This window comes from Octopus sinensis, linkage group LG15, assembly GCF_006345805.1.
Source record: "Octopus sinensis linkage group LG15, ASM634580v1, whole genome shotgun sequence".
Taxonomy (NCBI): domain Eukaryota; kingdom Metazoa; phylum Mollusca; class Cephalopoda; order Octopoda; family Octopodidae; genus Octopus; species Octopus sinensis.
In genome coordinates this window covers 6,773,210-6,791,669 of record NC_043011.1, presented here as the reverse complement: position 1 = coordinate 6,791,669, position 18,460 = coordinate 6,773,210, and the positions used below count along the sequence as shown (strand labels likewise).

General features: G+C 42.3%; 1 protein-coding gene across 1 annotated transcript in view; it reads left to right on the top strand.

Moving 5' to 3' along the window:
* Positions 1–18,460, top strand: part of LOC115219912 (insulin-degrading enzyme) — a 75,715-nt gene that overhangs the window by 33,503 nt on the left and 23,752 nt on the right. Inside the window, exons 10-18 of the mRNA XM_036509432.1 lie at positions 1,450–1,522; positions 2,602–2,694; positions 6,145–6,236; positions 7,542–7,622; positions 7,792–7,895; positions 9,454–9,556; positions 10,122–10,217; positions 11,877–11,903; positions 14,357–14,439. Of these exons, the coding sequence (XP_036365325.1) occupies positions 1,450–1,522; positions 2,602–2,694; positions 6,145–6,236; positions 7,542–7,622; positions 7,792–7,895; positions 9,454–9,556; positions 10,122–10,217; positions 11,877–11,903; positions 14,357–14,439 (752 nt within the window). The remainder of the gene's footprint in view (positions 1–1,449; positions 1,523–2,601; positions 2,695–6,144; positions 6,237–7,541; positions 7,623–7,791; positions 7,896–9,453; positions 9,557–10,121; positions 10,218–11,876; positions 11,904–14,356; positions 14,440–18,460) is intronic.

Genomic DNA, 18,460 nt, shown 5'->3' with positions numbered 1-18,460 from the left:
CTGCTACCAGTCTTGGTGATCCCTAAAATGGGCCATGTATGCAGCTCCCTCTTTTCACTAATCCATATATGAAAAACCAAAACTTAAACAGCATCTTATATTTTACTCCCTTATAGGCGCAGGAGTGGCTGTGTGGTAAGTAGCTTGCTAACCAACCACATGGTTCCGGGTTCAGTCCCACTGCGTGGCATCTTGGGCAAGTGTTTTCTGCTCTAGCCCCGGGCCAACCAAAGCCTTGTGAGTGGATTTGGTAGACGGAAACTGAAAGAAGCCTGTCGTATATTTGTATATATATGCGTGTGTGTGTTTGTCTCCCTAGCATTGCTTGACAACCGATGCTGGTGTGTTTATGTCCCTGTTACTTAGCGGTTCGGCAAAAGAGACCGATAGAATAAGTACTGGGCTTACAAAAGAATAAGTCCCGGGGTTGAGTTGCTCGATTAAAGGCGGTGCTCCAGCATGGCCGCTGTCAAATGACTGAAACAAGTAAAAAGTGAAGTATAAGTTTGTCTAGACGTTTTCTACAGCTGGATGCCCTTCCTAATGCACTGGGTACCTTCTTATTTCTTTACTGCCTATAAGGGGCTACACACAGACTGGACAAACAAGGACAGACAAACGGATTATGAAAACAGGCAGATTATGAAGATTATGAAGACCCTGCAGGACAAGTGAGACCATAACCCGTGGCCTCTACCTGGGACGTAGCCAGTCCACTTATGCATACCTTTCCTTCTTGGGACACAAAACTCTACTTGTGAAGACCTGTTGAGGCAAGTGAGAATTGGAATCGAAATCGATCAACATCAATGGAAATTGCAGTTGTGATACCAGTGCCGGTGGCACGTAAGAGAACCATCCGAACGTGGCCGTTGCCAGTGCCGACCCGACTTGCCTCGTGCTGGTGGCACATAAAAAGCACCATCCGTTCGTGGCCGTTGCCAGCCTTGCCTGGCCCCGTGCCGGTGGCACCTAAAAAGCACCATCCGATCGTGGCCGTTTGCCAGCCTTGTCTGGCACCTGTGCCGGTGGCACGTAAAAACCACCCACTACACTCACGGAGTGGTTGGCGTTAGGAAGGGCATCCAGCCGTAGAAACATTGCCAGATCAGACTGGGCCTGGTGCAGCCTTCTGGCTTCCCAGACCCCAGTTAAACCGTCCAACCCATGCTAGCATGGAAAGCGGACGCTAAACGATGATGATGATGATTTCATAAAAACACCAACTGAGGATTCCATTTCTTCATTTCTATTGATTATATCCGATATTTGAAGAATTTTAAATATTCCGAACTCTAAGAATTATTTTGCGAGTTTGGAATATTCCTTCGTTTTAATCCTTACCTTTTTTTCCTAGAATTTTATTTTGAGTCAGTTTTTTTTGTTGTCTCTTAACTGACTTTAACTTGTGACTCCAGGAAAACTAACGGAGAATCTTTGATTTTTCAGCCGGGATTTTATTTGGCACATTTACTTGGACATGAAGGACGCAACAGTCTCCACGCTGAACTGAAAGCTAAAGGTAACTTTGCACCCTCCTCACCCTCATCATTTAACGTCTCTTTTTCCATGCTGGCATGGGTTGGATGGTTTGACAAGAACCGACATGCAGAGTCTTAGTCCAAAGAAACCAAACCCAGAACGCTTTGAGTTTTAGTCTGGTACTTATTCTACCATTCTTTTTTGCCGAACCCTTAAGTTATGGAGATGTAAACAAACCAACACCATCGTCAAGTGGCAATGAGGGCAAAGGCACACACATGCACCTGCACACACACTTGTTTTTTATTTTTACCGTTATTGTTTTTACGTTTTTGTATTCTTATTGGTGTCACGTATTCTGTATTTTTGTTCGTGTACTTCGTTCGTTTTCCGTCCTCGTGTTGTATACATTCGAAGCTTTCTTCCAGGGGATCTAATGCGCTTGGCTTAGATTTCCCTTGGCGGGCTGCCAAATCGGAGCAATCTCAAGATTAATCAGCCGAAATGCTAAGATGATCTGGTTCTTGACTGATGACTGAGGGCTTCGAATGTCCCGTCCTGTGGTTCTTGTGTCGTCTCTTTGGTGTTTCATGTTCTTGTCCATGTCTGTAATTATTTTTACTGTTTACCTATATATATATATATATATATATATATATATGTGTGTGTGTGTGTGTGTAGGCACGGGCATGGCTGTGTGGTTAGGGAGCTTGCTTCCTAGCTACATGGTTTCGGGTTCAGTCCCACTGCGTGGCACTTTGGGTAGGTGTCTTCCACTTATAGCCCCAAGCCAACCGAAGCCTTGTGATTGAATTCGGTAGGCAGGAGTTACTGCCGTGTGTGTATGTGTGCGTATAGCTGCTCAGTGCGTCTCCGAAAGAGAGAGAGGGATATATACACACACGCTCAGTAGGCCTTCTACACAATTTTTTCTGTCAAATCCTCTCCCAAGGCATTGGTTGCCCCAGGGCCATAGTAGAAGATATTTGCCCAAAGCGCCATGCATGGTTGGAAAGTGAGCTTCTTAACCAGGCACCCATTCCCGTGTATCAAGTATTTTGGGGGAGTTTTAAAGTTGTTTTTGTATTTATTGTTTCTTTGTTGTTGTTCCTTTTCCAGGTTGGGTGAACACCCTTTATGTCTACATCAAATCAAGGGTCCACGGCTTTATGTTCTTCACTCTTGCAGTAGATTTAACAGAAGATGGAATGGGTAAGTTCCAACCCTTGGGCCTGACCTTCTTCGTTTCACTTCTCTCTATCTCTTTCGTAATGTGACTAACGCCACCTTCTCTAGCATCATCATCATCACTCTCATCACCACCACCATCATTAGCATCGTTATGACCCTCATCTTATCACCATCACTATCATTGTCGCCACTTTTATTGTGTTCACCGGAAACCAATAAGGGAAGCCTCTCCAAGAGTGTTCGACATGTTAGAAATAGCAGCTGAATCTGTCAGACCACATCCTACAACCATAAAAATAAGTTTGTGGCAAGATATACCTATTTCTTTTACTACCCACAAGGGGCTAAACACAGAGAGGACAAACAAGGACAGACAAACGGATTAAGTCGATTACATCGAGCCCAGTGCGTAACTGGTACTTATTTAATCGACCCCGAAAGGATGAAAGGCAAAGTCGACCTCGGCGGAATTTGAACTCAGAACGTAACGGCAGACAAAATACGGCTACGCATTTCGCCCGGCATGCTAACGTTTCTGCCAGCTCGCCGCCGTGTGGCAGGCTATACCATTGATCGTAAGCCTTCTCACACGGGACTCGGGTAGAATATCATAGTCATCGTCACTATTACCCCCATGGCCATCACCACCGACAGGTACATTGGAGATGAAGATAAATTGGTACACGACGACTTCTCGCCACGTGATCATCTATTCGAAGCTTTCCACTCTACGAAAGTTGTCTCCCTTAGGCAGGGTACATAACTCTGCTTCTTCTCGTTCGATTACAAAAAGAATGAAAACTCTTTATGCTTATTTTTTTATATTCGCAGTTGAATGGTTTAACAGCGTGAAACTGCTCCCATACACTCTTCCTTCTACTCCCTCACATCACTCTTCCCTCCCCCCCGTCACTTAATTTGCCCTCGTTTATCCATCGGCCCAAATTGACGTTTCATTTCTCCCCAGACATCATCGTCGTCTTCTTTATCAGATTAACATGTTCCAAAGTCAGAATTATTGGTTAAAAACAATGGATGAAAGCCATTACCCCATCCAAGCTATATGGGTGTGTAGAAACATAATTCTTCCATGCCGGTGGCACATAAAAGGGCACCATTCGAGCGTGATCGTTAAAAGCGTCGCCTTACTGGCACCTGTGCCGGTGGCATGTGTAAAAAGATTCGAGCGAGGTCGTTGCCAGTACTGCCTGACTGGGCCCCGTGCCGGTGGCATGTAAAAAGCACCCACTACACTCTCGGAGTGGTTGGCGTTAGGAAGGGCGTCCAGCTGTAAAAACTCTGCCAGATCAAGATAGGAGCCTGGTGCAGCCATCTGGTTTGCCAGTCCTCAGTCAAAATCGTCCAACCCATGCTAGCATGGAAAGCGGACGTTAAACGATGATGATGAAGATGATGGTGATTCTAATCATTATTAATTCAAAAATAACTTGAATTATTTGTTCCGGCCCATTACATTCTAAGTTCAAATCCCACCAATGTCAACTTTGCTTTCGTCCTTTCAAGCTTAATAAAATTAAGTACCAGTGAAGTACTAGGGGTACTTGACTTTTCCCCCTCCTCCCCATTTAAAATTGCTGGCTACGTACCTAAGTCAAAAACTGTTGTTCTTGTTGTTGTTACCCTAACCCTAACCCTACCCGGTCAAAGGGAGAGGTGGATGTGGTTGAGAAGGCGGACAACAATGGTTGCTCGCCGAAGGACCCTAAGGCTTCGGGAGGTGGAGGAGAGACTCCGGACAAAGCGGAAGAGCTCCACTCTCCCGAAGTCAGGATGAAAAGAAAAGAAAGAAAGAAGAAGAACGGGTCATTGCAGGTGGACGATGATGTGCTGTCTGCATGTCCCAAAGTTGTGCCACCCATTGTGGAAGAAATGAGCCCCACCCTTAAAGATGATGAATTAATTATCTTTACTTTGCAGAGTCCTCGGTCTTCTTTGCTCTGATTAATTTTGTGAGAGTGGATAGTGGCCTGTTGTGAGAGGTCTCACAGTCTCATTCTGCAAATTATAAGCTTTGGTACTTGGATGTTAACTTATGGTGGAGGAAACTCAACACCCAAGCGCCAATCTCAAAATCCTACCTGTCCCCAATAGAGCAGTTGTTTTGGAGCCTGCTCTGCCGTTATTATTGAGTGAGAGAGCAACACAAACCATCAAAGTGATTGATACTGGGGTCCAAATATACGAAGCCCAGTATACCCATCATGACTACCCGTCTGATAAGGGTACACTAAGCACATGCATCACTACCATATGTGTATGACATGGTGATCTCATATCAAGATAAACAGTACATGACCTTGCTGGTAAGGCGCCATTAGAACGGTCTTGAGACTGAGTGGCTCATCCTGCTCAAAAGGTCCCTGAATAAGGGTTGTTTAAGGATGTTGAACGAAACACCCATCTTTCCAAAGGTGAATTATCTAAACCTCCAAGAATTCCTTTCAACACATGTCTATGATGCTCCCCCACTACTTCTGCTCGTGATCAGATTTGTACATATCGTCAGCCACCAAGGGACATGCTTAACTTGTTACGGTCAAGCAACTGACTAGCAAATCTGTGGTATTGAGCAGAATATTTTATACCAAGACAAAACAATGTACATGATAACACTTCCAATCAATTAAGATCAGAAGCAGTGAGAGCCACTGCCTGGTACTGCATCATGGCATTTATTATTATTATTATTATTATTGAGTGAGAGGGCAGCGCATGCCATCAAAGAAACACTGGGGTACAAATATACAAAGCCCAATATACCCATCATGACTACCCGTCTGATAAGGGTACACCAGGTACATGCATTACAACCATATGTGCGTGACATGGTGATCTCATATCAAGATAAACCGCATGACCTTGCAAGTGGGGCCCAGTTAGAACTTTCTTCTGGTTGAGTAGCCCATCCCACTCAAAAGGACCCTGAATAAGGTTTGGTTAACGATGATGAATGAGATACCCATGTTTCCAGAGGTGAATTATTGAAACCCCAAAGAATTCCTCTCAACATAAGGCTATAATGCTCCCCCTCTACGTCTGCTCGTGATCAAAGATACCCATATTGTCAGCCACCAAGGGACATACTCAACTGGTTATGGTCAAACAACTGACAAACAAATCTCTGGTATTGAGCAGAATATTTGCTGTAGCCCATCTTTTATACCAATTATTATTTTACTGGTATCAGTGGTTGGGATGCAGCCATGCTAATGTGTTGTATTTGCAAAACAGAATTGGTAAATTCTGATAAGCTTTAATATGCCTCAAGAAGACAAGAATCCACTAAATATTTCAAACCAAACTGTTTGGCATAGAAAGTTTCTAAAAACAGTTTCCTCTCTCCAGTGAAAGGCTTAAATAATCTTTGTTGACACAAATCACCCTAAGGCACCTGGGACTTTTATTCTGGATCTTTGCTCGAATTTTGATCACCCTTACTTTGTCTTTCAGATCATGTCAACGACATCGTCACATTGACCTTCCAGTATCTGAACATGTTGCGCAAAGAAGGGCCCCAGGAGTGGATATTTAAAGAATTTCAGGTTGGTTTCAGGTCATTTCAGCTTTCAAGGTCACATTGATAAGGGTTGTTGTACTTTCATTTTAAGAATAGGGACCCTGCTAACCCCAAATTGCTGTCTGTCCTAACCACTTTCTGTCTTATATCAACAACTTTGCAGACATTTCAAGTAACAAGCCCCCAGTTTGTAGAGTAAAGGGGTTTGGTGATGGCAGCAGGGGACCCAGTCTTAAAAGCATGCAGATATAACAAAGTAATCCCTTTATTCTCTGCTGTGAGTGCCAAATGATTAGGGACCATGACAAGGGCCGAGACGGAGTCAGATTTGTCCAAACCAAGAATGAATGGTGATGATGAGGAGTAGGTTGAGTCATCCAACGTGTTCTGCATTTTTTAAGACTGTCTGATAGTGCTTGACTATTATTTCTAGTAAGTGGAGTTGCCTTCTTGGGGTTCCAGACAAGGCATGTAACTCTGTCTGAGTTTGTCTCCATGACACCTTCTTGTTTTAATAGGATGGAAATAGGAAAATTTAATCATGTAATCAAGGGAAAATGAATATAAACCTCCGTGTGCTACTATATTGTATTAAATATGTGTGTGTTACTGTCATCGTCATCATTTTAACGTCCAATTTTCTATGCTTGCATGGGTCAGACGGAATTCATTGAGGCCTCTTCTCAGTGGCTGGATGTCCTTCCTGTCACTAACGCTTACCTTTCACAAGGAAGGTTATTTTCCCTCACGGCGAGACATGTTCCATGGGAAATTGGAAACAAAGGACACTACTTGTATGAAGGTGACACTCATTTACAATTATCATACACACATACGTACATCACATGATGGGCTTCTTTCAGATTCCGTTTACCAAAATCCATTTGCAAGACTTTGGCCAGGCCAGAGCTACAGTAGAAGACACCCAAAATGCCATGCAGTGGGACTGAACCTGAAAGTGCAGTTAGTAAGTGAACCACACTGCCTTGCCCAGCACTTGTATTTAGCACCTGTGTATGTGTGTGTGTGTGTGATGATCATGTTTTTTTCTTTGTTTGCTTTTCCATGCTGGCATGGGTTGGATGGGTCATCACAGACTGCATCATTTTTTATTGAGAGTTGCAGCAAGGTTGGAGGACCTCATCTTGCTCCCGTGTTCCATTTCCTCTATGATTTCTACAGCTGGTTGCCCTTCCTAATACGAAGCGCTTTACAGAATTTACAGAATTTGATAGCACCAGCCCCACAAGGGTTGCCTTGTTCTATGCTAGATTGAATAACTTGTAGATATCCGTATCTATAATTTAAAATGTTTATTTTTGTGTTACAGAGTCTCAGCAACATGACATTCCGCTTTAAAGACAAAGAAAATCCTCGTAATTACGTGGTACATTTGACAGACAATCTCCAGGTAAGCTGTGCACACTTTCACTCAAAGTGAAGCACATTTTCATAATACTTTAATCTTTAATAATCTCTTATACTTTAATAATACTTTAATCTTTAGTCAATTATTTCTATGAAACGGCTAATGTATTTTAATAATACTTTAATCTTTTGTCCGTTATTTCTTCCCGTAGACTTTTGAAATGACTGATGTTTTGTGTGGTGAGGATATCTGGCGTGAGTATCGTCCAGACTTGATAAACGAGATTCTGGCTCTGCTTATTCCTGAGACCGTCAGGTGAGTTGTGATTATTTGCTCATTCTTGTTAGTCAGCATAATCTTTGATCTGTAGGGTTCCTAGATTGGCCCCCAGGTAATGCTCCTCCTTTTGGGACATCACCAGACCTAAATACAGTACATATATACCAGTATTTGCTCTTCAGTTTTATGCAGCTTCAGTGTAAACTTTTCAGTGTTTACAACCTCGTCCTTGGATTGGAACAATTGTCTGAGTGCATGGGCAGCTCTTTTGCAAGATTTAGGCCGCATGGGGCATGGCACTTCGTCAGCTGGGCCACACCACCCGAAGAACTCAAAGCAATTGTCTTTCCTTAGTGTCTGCTTCAGAAAGTTTTGCAGGCTGCAGTTTGCTCAGAATCGATTCAGACAAAATACCTTACAACATTTCTTCCGACTCTCAATGTTCTCAGTTCAAATTCTGCTGAGGTTAATTTGGCTTTTCATCCATCTTGAAGTCAACAAAGTACCAGTCATGTACTAGGGTTGTTTCAGTCAACTAACACCCTCCACCCGACAAATAGACAAGTTGACAGAATCAGCAAAACGTTGATAAAAATGCTTTGCAGTATTTCTTTTGACTCTTCACATTCTGAGTTCAAATCCTGTTGAGGTCATTTTTGCTTTTCACACCTTTGGGGATTGATAAAGTACCAGTCAAGTACAGGGGTCAATGTAATCGACTTGTGTTCCCTCTACCTCAAAATTGTGCCTAAATCAGAAATTATTATTATTATTATTATTACAAAACCCTTTGTAACCTTTCGTCCTGTTTTGTCCCTTTTTTTGTTATAATTCATTTTTGTCAGCCCTTGTGGCCAATAAAAGAATTAATTATTATTATTATTATTATTATTAGTAGTAGTAGTAGTATTACTGGGGTTGATGTAATTGCCAAGTCTCCTCCCCCCAGAATTTCAGGCCTTTTGCCTATGATATAAAGGATTGTTGTTAGGATAGAAACAGCTGAGTGGCCCCGAATAAGCGACTGGAAGCATCGAGTTTCGTGCTTGTGCACTCTGCTTTCAAATTATACCAAGGTGGACATTGCCATCCACAGTTCATTGGTTCATACATTAAACAGCCAGACACATATTGGAAGTTGACTAAACTAATAGTGGTAACCCTAAATGACTTAAGGTTCAAAATTATTACAGGTCATTGCCACCAGGTGGTGGTGGTGATGGCAGTGACAGCGGCATTGGTGGTTGTAGAAGTGATGGGGTGGGGGGATGATAGCGGAGGTGGTGTCAGTGGTGGTGGTGGTGGTGGTGTCAGTGGTGGTGGTGGCAGTGGTGGTGGTGGTGTTAGTGGTGGCACTGGTGGTGGTGGTGGTGGCAGTGGTGGCAGTGGTGGTGGTGGTGACGGTGGTGGTGGTGGTGATGGTGGTGGTAGTGGAGGTGGTGGTGATGGCGGTGGCGGTTCTTCTTAAAGAACATCAAAGAATTCTTTCTTTTTTTTTTATTTAATATGTTTTTTATTACTGTTCCGATTTTGTCGTTCTTTCTTTGCTGCCGTTCTTCCGACATTAATTTCCAAACTCTGTTTCTTTTTGAAGAATCTTTGTCATTGCCAAATCATTTGATGGCAAAACTGATCAGAAGGAACATTACTATGGCACTGACTATAAAGTTGAAAAAATTGAAGAATCTGTCTTGGAGGTTAGTATTTAGTTGTGAATTAAACACACACACAAGGACCTTTTATCTTTCATCTTGTTTCAGTCATTAGACTGCGGCCATACTGGAGCACCACCTTGAGGAATTTTCAGTCAACACAACTGACCCCAGTGCTTTTATTTTTATCAAGCCTGGTACTTATTCTATTAGTTTCTTTTGCTGAACCGCTAAGTTACAGGGATGTAAGCAAATCAATAACTGGTGTCAAGTGGTTGTGGAGGACAGACACACACACACACAACACACACACACATGCACACACGATGGTGATGGGCTTCTTTCATTTTCCTTCTGCCAAATCCACTGACAAGGTTTTGGTCATCCCAAGACTATAGCAGAAGAAACCTGCCCAAGTTGCCATGCAGTGGGACTGAACCTGGAACCATTTGGTTGGGAAGCAAGCTTCTTACCACATGGTCACTGAATAAACAAAACAAACAGTCTCTACAAATTGTTCGTTTTTGTTCTTTTTTTTTTTTCGTCCCCTCATTAAGTGTGATTTCTAAACTTTGTCTGGCATCAATTTTTACCATTTTCTACATTACAGACATGGAGAAACTGTGAAACGCATGAAAACCTTCAACTTCCAATCCCTAATGAATTTATTCCAACCAATTTTGAAATCTTTAAAAGAGAGAAAGATGTAAGTCTTTTATGAAGTTGCTTTCAAGACATTGTTTTTATAAGACGGAACTCTTTGAGTGACTCTCAGTCTGATGAGTGGGGCCGGGCTGAGTACTTGAGTGGAGCAGCTTGAGAGACCATATATTGAGCACATGAATAAGAAGTATTGAGTACATGAGTTTAACCGCTCTATGAGTATCTATTTGTTGCACTGAGTGCATGAGTACAATGGATCTAAAAGTGTTTTCTGCTATATTGAGTACAGGAGTACATGAGGATCACTCCTGTAAGATGTGTACATGAACATAACAGCTCTGTGAGTATCACTCCAAAGAGTAACTCTGTTAAATATTTAGAGTATAACTGCTCTGTGAGTATCTTTCTGTTATATATACTCTCTCTACTCTTTTACTCTTTTACTTGTTTCAGTCAGTTGACTGCGGCCATACTGGAGCACCGCCTTTAATCGAGCAAATCGACCCCAGGACTTATTCTTTGTAAGCGCAGTACTTATTCTATCGGTCTCTTTTGCCGAACCGCTAAGTGACGGGGACGTAAACACACCAGCATCGGTTGCCAAACAATGCTAGGGGGACAAACACAGACACACAAACACATATATATATATATAACATATATACGACAGGCTTCTTTCAGTTTCCGTCTACCAAATCCACTCACAAGGCTTTGGTCGGCCCGGGGCTATAGTAGAAGACACTTGCCCAAGATGCCACGCAGTGGGACTGAACCCGGAACCATGTGGCTGGTTAGCAAGCTACTTACCACACAGCCACTCCTGCACCTGAGTATATGAATATTACAGCTTCATGAGTAAATCATCATCATCGTTTAACATCCGTTTTCCATGCTGGTATGGGTTGGTCGGTTTGACTGAGGACTGGCAAAACCAGGAGGCTGTGACAGGCTCCAGTCTGATCTGGCAAGGTTGCTGCAGCTGGATGCCCTTCCTAATGCCAACCAGTCCGACAGTGTAGTGGGTGCTTTTTACGTGCCACCAGCACAGGAGCCAGTCAGGGCAGGGGGTAAGTACAAGAGTATAGCAGCACTCCATCATGTGTAGATGTACTCAGTATATGAGTACAAGAGGTTTACAAGTATCTCTCAGTTATATTAAATATTCGAGCATACCAATACTCTGAGTATCTTTTTATTCACTGTATTGAGTGTATACTATTACTCTTCTACTAGTTTCAGTCATTTGACTGCGGCCATGCTGGAGCACTGCCTTTAGTCGAGCAAATCGACCCCGGGACTTATTCTTTGTAAGCCCAGTGCTTATTCTATCGGTCTCTTTTGTCGAACCGCTAAGTGACAGGGACCTAAACACACCAGCATCGGTTGTCAAGCAATGCTAGGGGGACAAACACAGACACACAAACATATACACACACATACATATACACATATATACATATATACGATAGGCTTCTTTCAGTTTCCGTCTACCAAATCCACTCACAAGGCTTTGGTCGGCCCGAGGCTATAGCAGAAGACACTTGCCCAAGATGCCACACAGTGGGACTGAACCTGGAACCATGTGGTTGGTAAGCAAGCTACTTACCACACAGCCACTCCTGTGCCTATTTTGATTATATTTTGATTTTTTTTATTTGAAATTTTTTTTATTGGTTTTTAAACTTTTATTTTTGTTTTTCAGTCATCTCCTTTGCCAGAAATTATAAAGGTCAGTAATTCTTTGGTCGTTTTCAGCCCCCTTTTTGTTATTGTTTAGCAGCAGACCGTAAGCTGGCAGAATCGTTAGCATGCCAGGCAAAATGATAGGCAGCATTTCGTCTGTGTTTATGTTCTGGGTTCAAATTCTGCCAAGGAGAACTTTGCCTTTTATCCTTATGGGGCAGTGAAATAAGTACCAGTTGAGCACTGGGATCAGTGTAATCAGCTAACCCCTTTCCTCAAAATCTCAAGCCCTGTACCTTTAACAGAAAGGATAATTATTGTATAATAACATGATTATAAAGAAGTTATCAGGTAGAATAATTCAGGGGCACCATCCTCATGAAAAGCAATAGTTAAGTTAGTATGGACATATTTAATGTGTTAATATTAACTGAACTCTTTTCATTGTGGCAGCGTCTGTGAGCTATTAATTCTATAAAGAATTCTATATTTTCCTCCGCCAACCTCTGTACACTCTGGTGCATTTAGACATTGGTTTTCTCTCATCATTCCTTTGGCAAATAAGGCGAAGATTATATATTTGACTGATGAGTTCAGAATAAAGCCAAAGCTTACCTGAAGTTATCTCCCATGCTTGCTTGGAGAAAGTGTTAAGATAAATATTACACACCATCATCATTATCTTTTTGTCCACTTTCCATGCTGGCATGGGTTGGACAAGTCACTTCTACTCCTAGACAGGTTGGAAAATCACATTTTGCTCGTACGTTTCACTTTTGGCTCAGTTTTTACTGTTGGAAGCCCTTCCTAACCCTAACCACTTCACAGAAGTGTATTGGGTGTATCTTTGTATGACTCCAGCACAAAAGTGGACAAAGGTGAGTGGATGAGGGATAGCAAGAGGTGGGTAAATAAAAAGGCGGCGAGCTGGCAGAAACGTTAGCACGCTGGGCGAAATGCGTAGCCGTATTTCGTCTGATACTACGTTCTGGGTTCAAATTCCGCCGAGGTTGACTTTGCCTTTCATCCTTTCGGGGGTCGATAAATTAAGTACCAGTTACACCCTGGGATCGATGTAATCGACTTAATCTGTGTGTCTGTCCTTGTTTGTCCTTTGTGTGTGTGTAGCCCCTTGTGGGTAAGAGAAGAGAAAAAAGAGGTGGGTAAATAGTGAAAGTGAAAATGAGGGATGTTTGTACCACTGAGTGACCTGTGAAGAGCACAAATTGAGCATGAGGGGTACATACGGGTCTGATCAGTTCCCTTAAGTTTTTACTTCAAGATGGTGAGAAGACAGAAGTGATAAGCTTTTGCTTATATGTTTGTTTATTTAACCGTTTAGCATTTAAACCATCTGCACCCAGCCCACGCATTCTCCCTATTTTATGGTCAAATTGGTCAGATCCAGCCTCTCACACCTAACCTACAATGTCATTCTAAAAATGAACAACTACATCATTGAAATTTCAAAGCTACAAGGTAATGCATGACTAATTGAAAACCAATGTGAATTATTAAGGATTACGTTCAAGGGAGAAGTAATCTGAATGCTTTAAAGGTTAATTAATTAATTAATTACTGTTCCCTGCATTAAATATGTTAATACTAACTTAACCAATGATGAGAATACATGCACTGTATATGATGATCATCATCATTGATTAACGTCCGCTTTCCATGCTAGCATGGGTTGGATGATTTGACTGAGGGCTGGCGAACCAGACGGCTACACCAGGCTCCAAACTTGATCTGGTAGTATTTCTACAGCTGGATGCCCTTCCTAACACCAACCACTCCATGAGTGTAGTGGGTGCTTTTTACGTGCCACTGGCACATGATGGCAAAAGGAATGCACAGAAAGATGCAAGGGCTCATTGGATGCTCCTTAGGTGCACGTCACTTTCAGCAGGGCTTAGTTAAGAAAGATGGTTTTGCTGTTAAATCAACTTTGCAAAGAGGAATCTGGGAGATTTTCTTTTGAGACATTTATCATGGAGGGGTGGGGAATTGCCCCTTATAATCCATCAAATATGGTACAAAAGTTAATGTTGAATTATTTATTTAATGAACAGAGATTCAGCAAATTAGAAATAACCTATGTAGTGAAGGCAACAAAAAAAAAAGAAGACTATTTGTCATTGAATATATTTTTTTTTTTGTTTTCACATTTTGACATAATAGTGTCATATAAGAAAGACGGCTCTGGGCAACCGGTTTTGTTTTTTTTGGGGATTCATTGGACTTTCTTTCAGCAAATCACAAATTTCTTGCTAAAATAGTGAGGAGGAAAATCGTGAAGTAAAATATTCAATACCTGTACACCTTGTTGTTAGTGTGGCCAAATAACACGTTTTATCTTCTTGTTGGTAAAGGTAAACAACCTCCACCTGTCAACTAACAATTAACAGAAATCTATCTCCTCCACTTCTCCTCTTCATTTTTTTTTCTCCTCCTCCTCTTGTCCTCTTCCTTCACTCTCTCTTTCTCTCCCTCTTTCAGGATTCAACAATGTCACGGTTATGGTTCAAACAAGATGACAAGTTCCTGCTCCCTAAAGCCTACCTCAGTTTTGAATTCCGAAGGTATGTCATTGATATTCTTACTTTTTCTCTCTTTCTGAAATTGAACCTCTCTCCCTTTCATGCATTACCAGCCTCATCTCAGCTAGAAATGGTAGCTACACTGGGTTGGGCTGTGTGTTGTAAGTCATAAATAGCATACATCATGCAACACTCAATACCTTAGTTCACCTAACTGTAACTATGACAACACTATTTTCTATATAATGTCTAAGTTCACCTTAGTCATCATGTGAATATGTGTTGGATCAATTTGAGATTGTTGTATGCAATCTCCTTACCATCAACCATCATGTAGCTGCCTTTCACAGTGAGGGTGTTTTGCATGCAGTGAAATCATGACGGTCTGATAGAAATGAAGCAAGCATGTTGGGGTGTTTTAATGTTAACAGGCAGAAGCAACAGAGCAGAAATGAGCTGAGAGAAAGGTGAACGTAAGAGAAATCAGGTGTTGGGAAAGAGGGAAGACCCGCACCGATATGGGCATGTGGTGTGGTGTGTTTGGAAGATGACCCTTGTATGAAGAAGTTTTGAGCATTTGAAGTGGAAGAAGGAGACTTAAAGAAGATGTGGAACAAAGTGGTAAAAGGTGATCTGGAGAGGGTGGACTTGGCAAAAGAGATGGCAAAGGATTGAAACAAATGGTGACATTTGCTATTGGAGAAAATCCACCCCATTTGAACATGGTGACAGGATTTACACACACGCACGCACACACACACACACAGAGACACAGACACACACACACACACACACACACAGACACACACACACAGACAGACACACACACACAGACACACACACAGACACACACACACACACACACACAGACACACACACACACACGCACACACACACACACAAGCAAGTCTCCATCTACTGCTCTCCTCCATTCTCTTCATTACCACCTTTCATCTATCTCTTAGCCACACTTTAATTAATGATGGATGAGTCTATCTCTATTCTACCCCCCCCCCCATTACCCACCTCTCTTGTTGAACGCTGTCTCTGTAACTAGGAATGGCAACATATATTCACATTCAACCTCTCTTACCATCACCTTTCTTTACTGCTAAACCATCATTTTCCCTCACTCTCTCCCATTGCTCCCCCATCATCACTTCTTATTGGCATCAGTCTTTCTCACCATCACCAACCTTTATTGCTATCTATCATTCTCTCTCTCTCTCTCTCTCTCACACATTACTCCTGTCATTTACTCTCCCCATCATTTTCTCTCTCTCTCTCTCCCCCTCACACTTCCATTACCTTCCTCTTCATCACTTTATCTCCTCCTCCTATTTCTCATCTCCACTGCTCATGCTGTTTTCCTATTCAATCTCCTTACCATCAACCATCACGTAGCTGCCTTTCACAGTCTCTCTTCCATTACTCCTGCCTCACCCTGTCTCTCTAATTCACTCTGTCTTTTAATCACCATGTCACTCACTTTGCCATGAATGATTGGAGACAATCTAGAGAAGAGAAGCCATTTTAGTTTTGCAAGAATCAAGGCAATCCTTTTTGTGCTGGTCTCACAATAAAATACACCCAGTAAAGAGTCACTGGTGAGTAAATGGAGACAACATAGAGCAGAGTGAACTCTTGAGCCTTGCCCGAGTCCAAATCTAATGAATGTGAGAGGCCAGACAGAGTGCTTCTTAATTTGATAAAGACTAAAATATGTCTACAGAGATGTATTTGTTCATCGTACTCGGCCGTCCCACTAATTACCAATATTCTACAGATCTACTCAAACACGCTCAACCAACAACAACAACAACAACATCTTTTTCAGCATCTTTATCTCATAACTTTTCCTGTGCAGCTGGAGAAGGAAGCAGGGGAAAAAGCCATTATAGAAGGCTGCTGGAGTTGGTAATGTAGGGGGTCATATGAAACGGCTCATGTTTCCAGACAGGTGGACACACCAGGTGTGGGAAAAACAAGAGAAACAACTCTACTATTAATCAACCAAATAGTAAGCCACTTATGATTGCTTGATCTGCTAGCAATAACAGCCGAATCTCCCTAAAATCACTTCCTATTCTCTCAAACGAGAAGCAAGCTATATCTAAGGCAGAGAATGAAAACTTAAATACTTTATAATCTTACTCAAAGACTGATTGGGACATCAACATCTTTGATGAAAGATTTGCTCAGCTAAGACCGACCTGGGGACCACAACAACAACAACTTTACTGTTGGCTAAATTCTTTAACACTTTTTCACTATTTTCTATAACATATTTCACTCTGTTTTCATGAGTAAAATGGTTTGGGTCCATCAGAGTCATGGACCTTTCGGAACAGCTCTGCTCCAGGTCTGGATTATTCATCTTGTGGTTTATAATAATTTAGCACCTTTGAAATTAAGAAGTTTGCTTCCCAACTTCCTGGTTTGGGGTTCAATTCCTCTGCATGCTGTTTTGGGCAACAGCCTTCTCCTACACCTCTAGACTAACGAAACCCTGGTAAGGTGGGTTTGAGAGATGGAAACTGAAAAGAAGCTCGTTTTGTGTGTATACACCCACTCACACACACACACACACATCTTTTAGTTTTCACTTGCTTCAGTCATTAGACTGTGGCCATGACTTATTTTTTACTTATTTTATTGTTCTCCTTTTGCTGAACCTCTAAGTTACTGGGATGCAAACACCAACATCGGGTGTCAAGCAGTGGTGGGGGACATACACACGAAGATACACATAGGTATATACTTACACACACACACACACACACACATATATGATGGGCTTCTTTCAGTTTCTGTCGACCAAATCCACTCAGGTTTTGGTTGACCAGAGGCTATTGTAGAAAAACGCTTGCCCAAGGTATCACACAGTGGGACTGAACCCAGAGCCATGTGGTTGGGAAGCAAGCTTCTTACCATAAGGTTTGTGTGGGGTCAAGCCTAGAGTATGTTGTCATCAGTGGTCAGAAACTATGAGACCATCTTTTACATTTGACCTGCATTTGTGTGTATATATATATATATATATATCTCACGTGATCACGTGACCGACCATCGCTGGTCACAATGCATTCGCATTGTTTTAGCCTTCGAATGATGCCACCCCGCTGGCCAACAGAAGAAAGAGTGGTGAAAGAGTATGGCAGGGATCACTACCCCCTGCCGGAGCCTTGTGGAGCTTTTTAGGTGTTTTCACTCAATAAACACTCACAACGCCCGGTCTGGAAATCGAAACCGCGATCCTACGACTGTGAGTACGCTGCCCTAACCACTGAGCCATTGCGCCTCCACACACACACACACACACACACACACACACACACACATATACTCTTTTACTTGTTTCAGTCATTTGACTGCAGCCATGCTGGAGCACCACCTTTTGTCGAGCAAATCGACCCTGGCACTTATTCTTTGTAAGCCCAGTACTTATTCTATCGGTCTCTTTTGCTGAACTGCTAAGTGACGGGGACGTAAACACACTAGCATCGGTTGTCAAGCAATGCTAGGGGGACAAACACAGACACACAAACATATACACACATTCTTATATATATATATATATACATATATACGACAGGCTTCTTTCAGTTTCCATCTACCAAATCCACTCACAAGGCATTGGTCGGCCCGGGGCTATAGCAGAAGACACTTGCCCAAGGTGCCACGCAGTGGGACTGAACCTGGAACCATGTGGTTGGTTAGCATGCTACTTACCACACAGCCACTCCTGCGCCTATATATATATATATATATATATATAGAGAGAGAGAGAGATTTATATATATATGCTAACGCACACAAGTATGTGTGTGTGTGTTACCTTGTATTGACATCTTGTGATAGCTGTAACCATGTGTCCCTGTCATAGAGGCAGTGTTGCTTGTTTTCATTCTTCCATAAAGACATCCAGTCAAGAGGGAAAATATCACTTGGTAAGGGTTAGCAACAGCAAGAGCACCTGGCCGTGAAAATTCAAAAACTTCAACTGATTCCACCCATTGCAAGCATGGAAAAGCGGATGTTAAAAGGAGGAGGATGAGCTTTG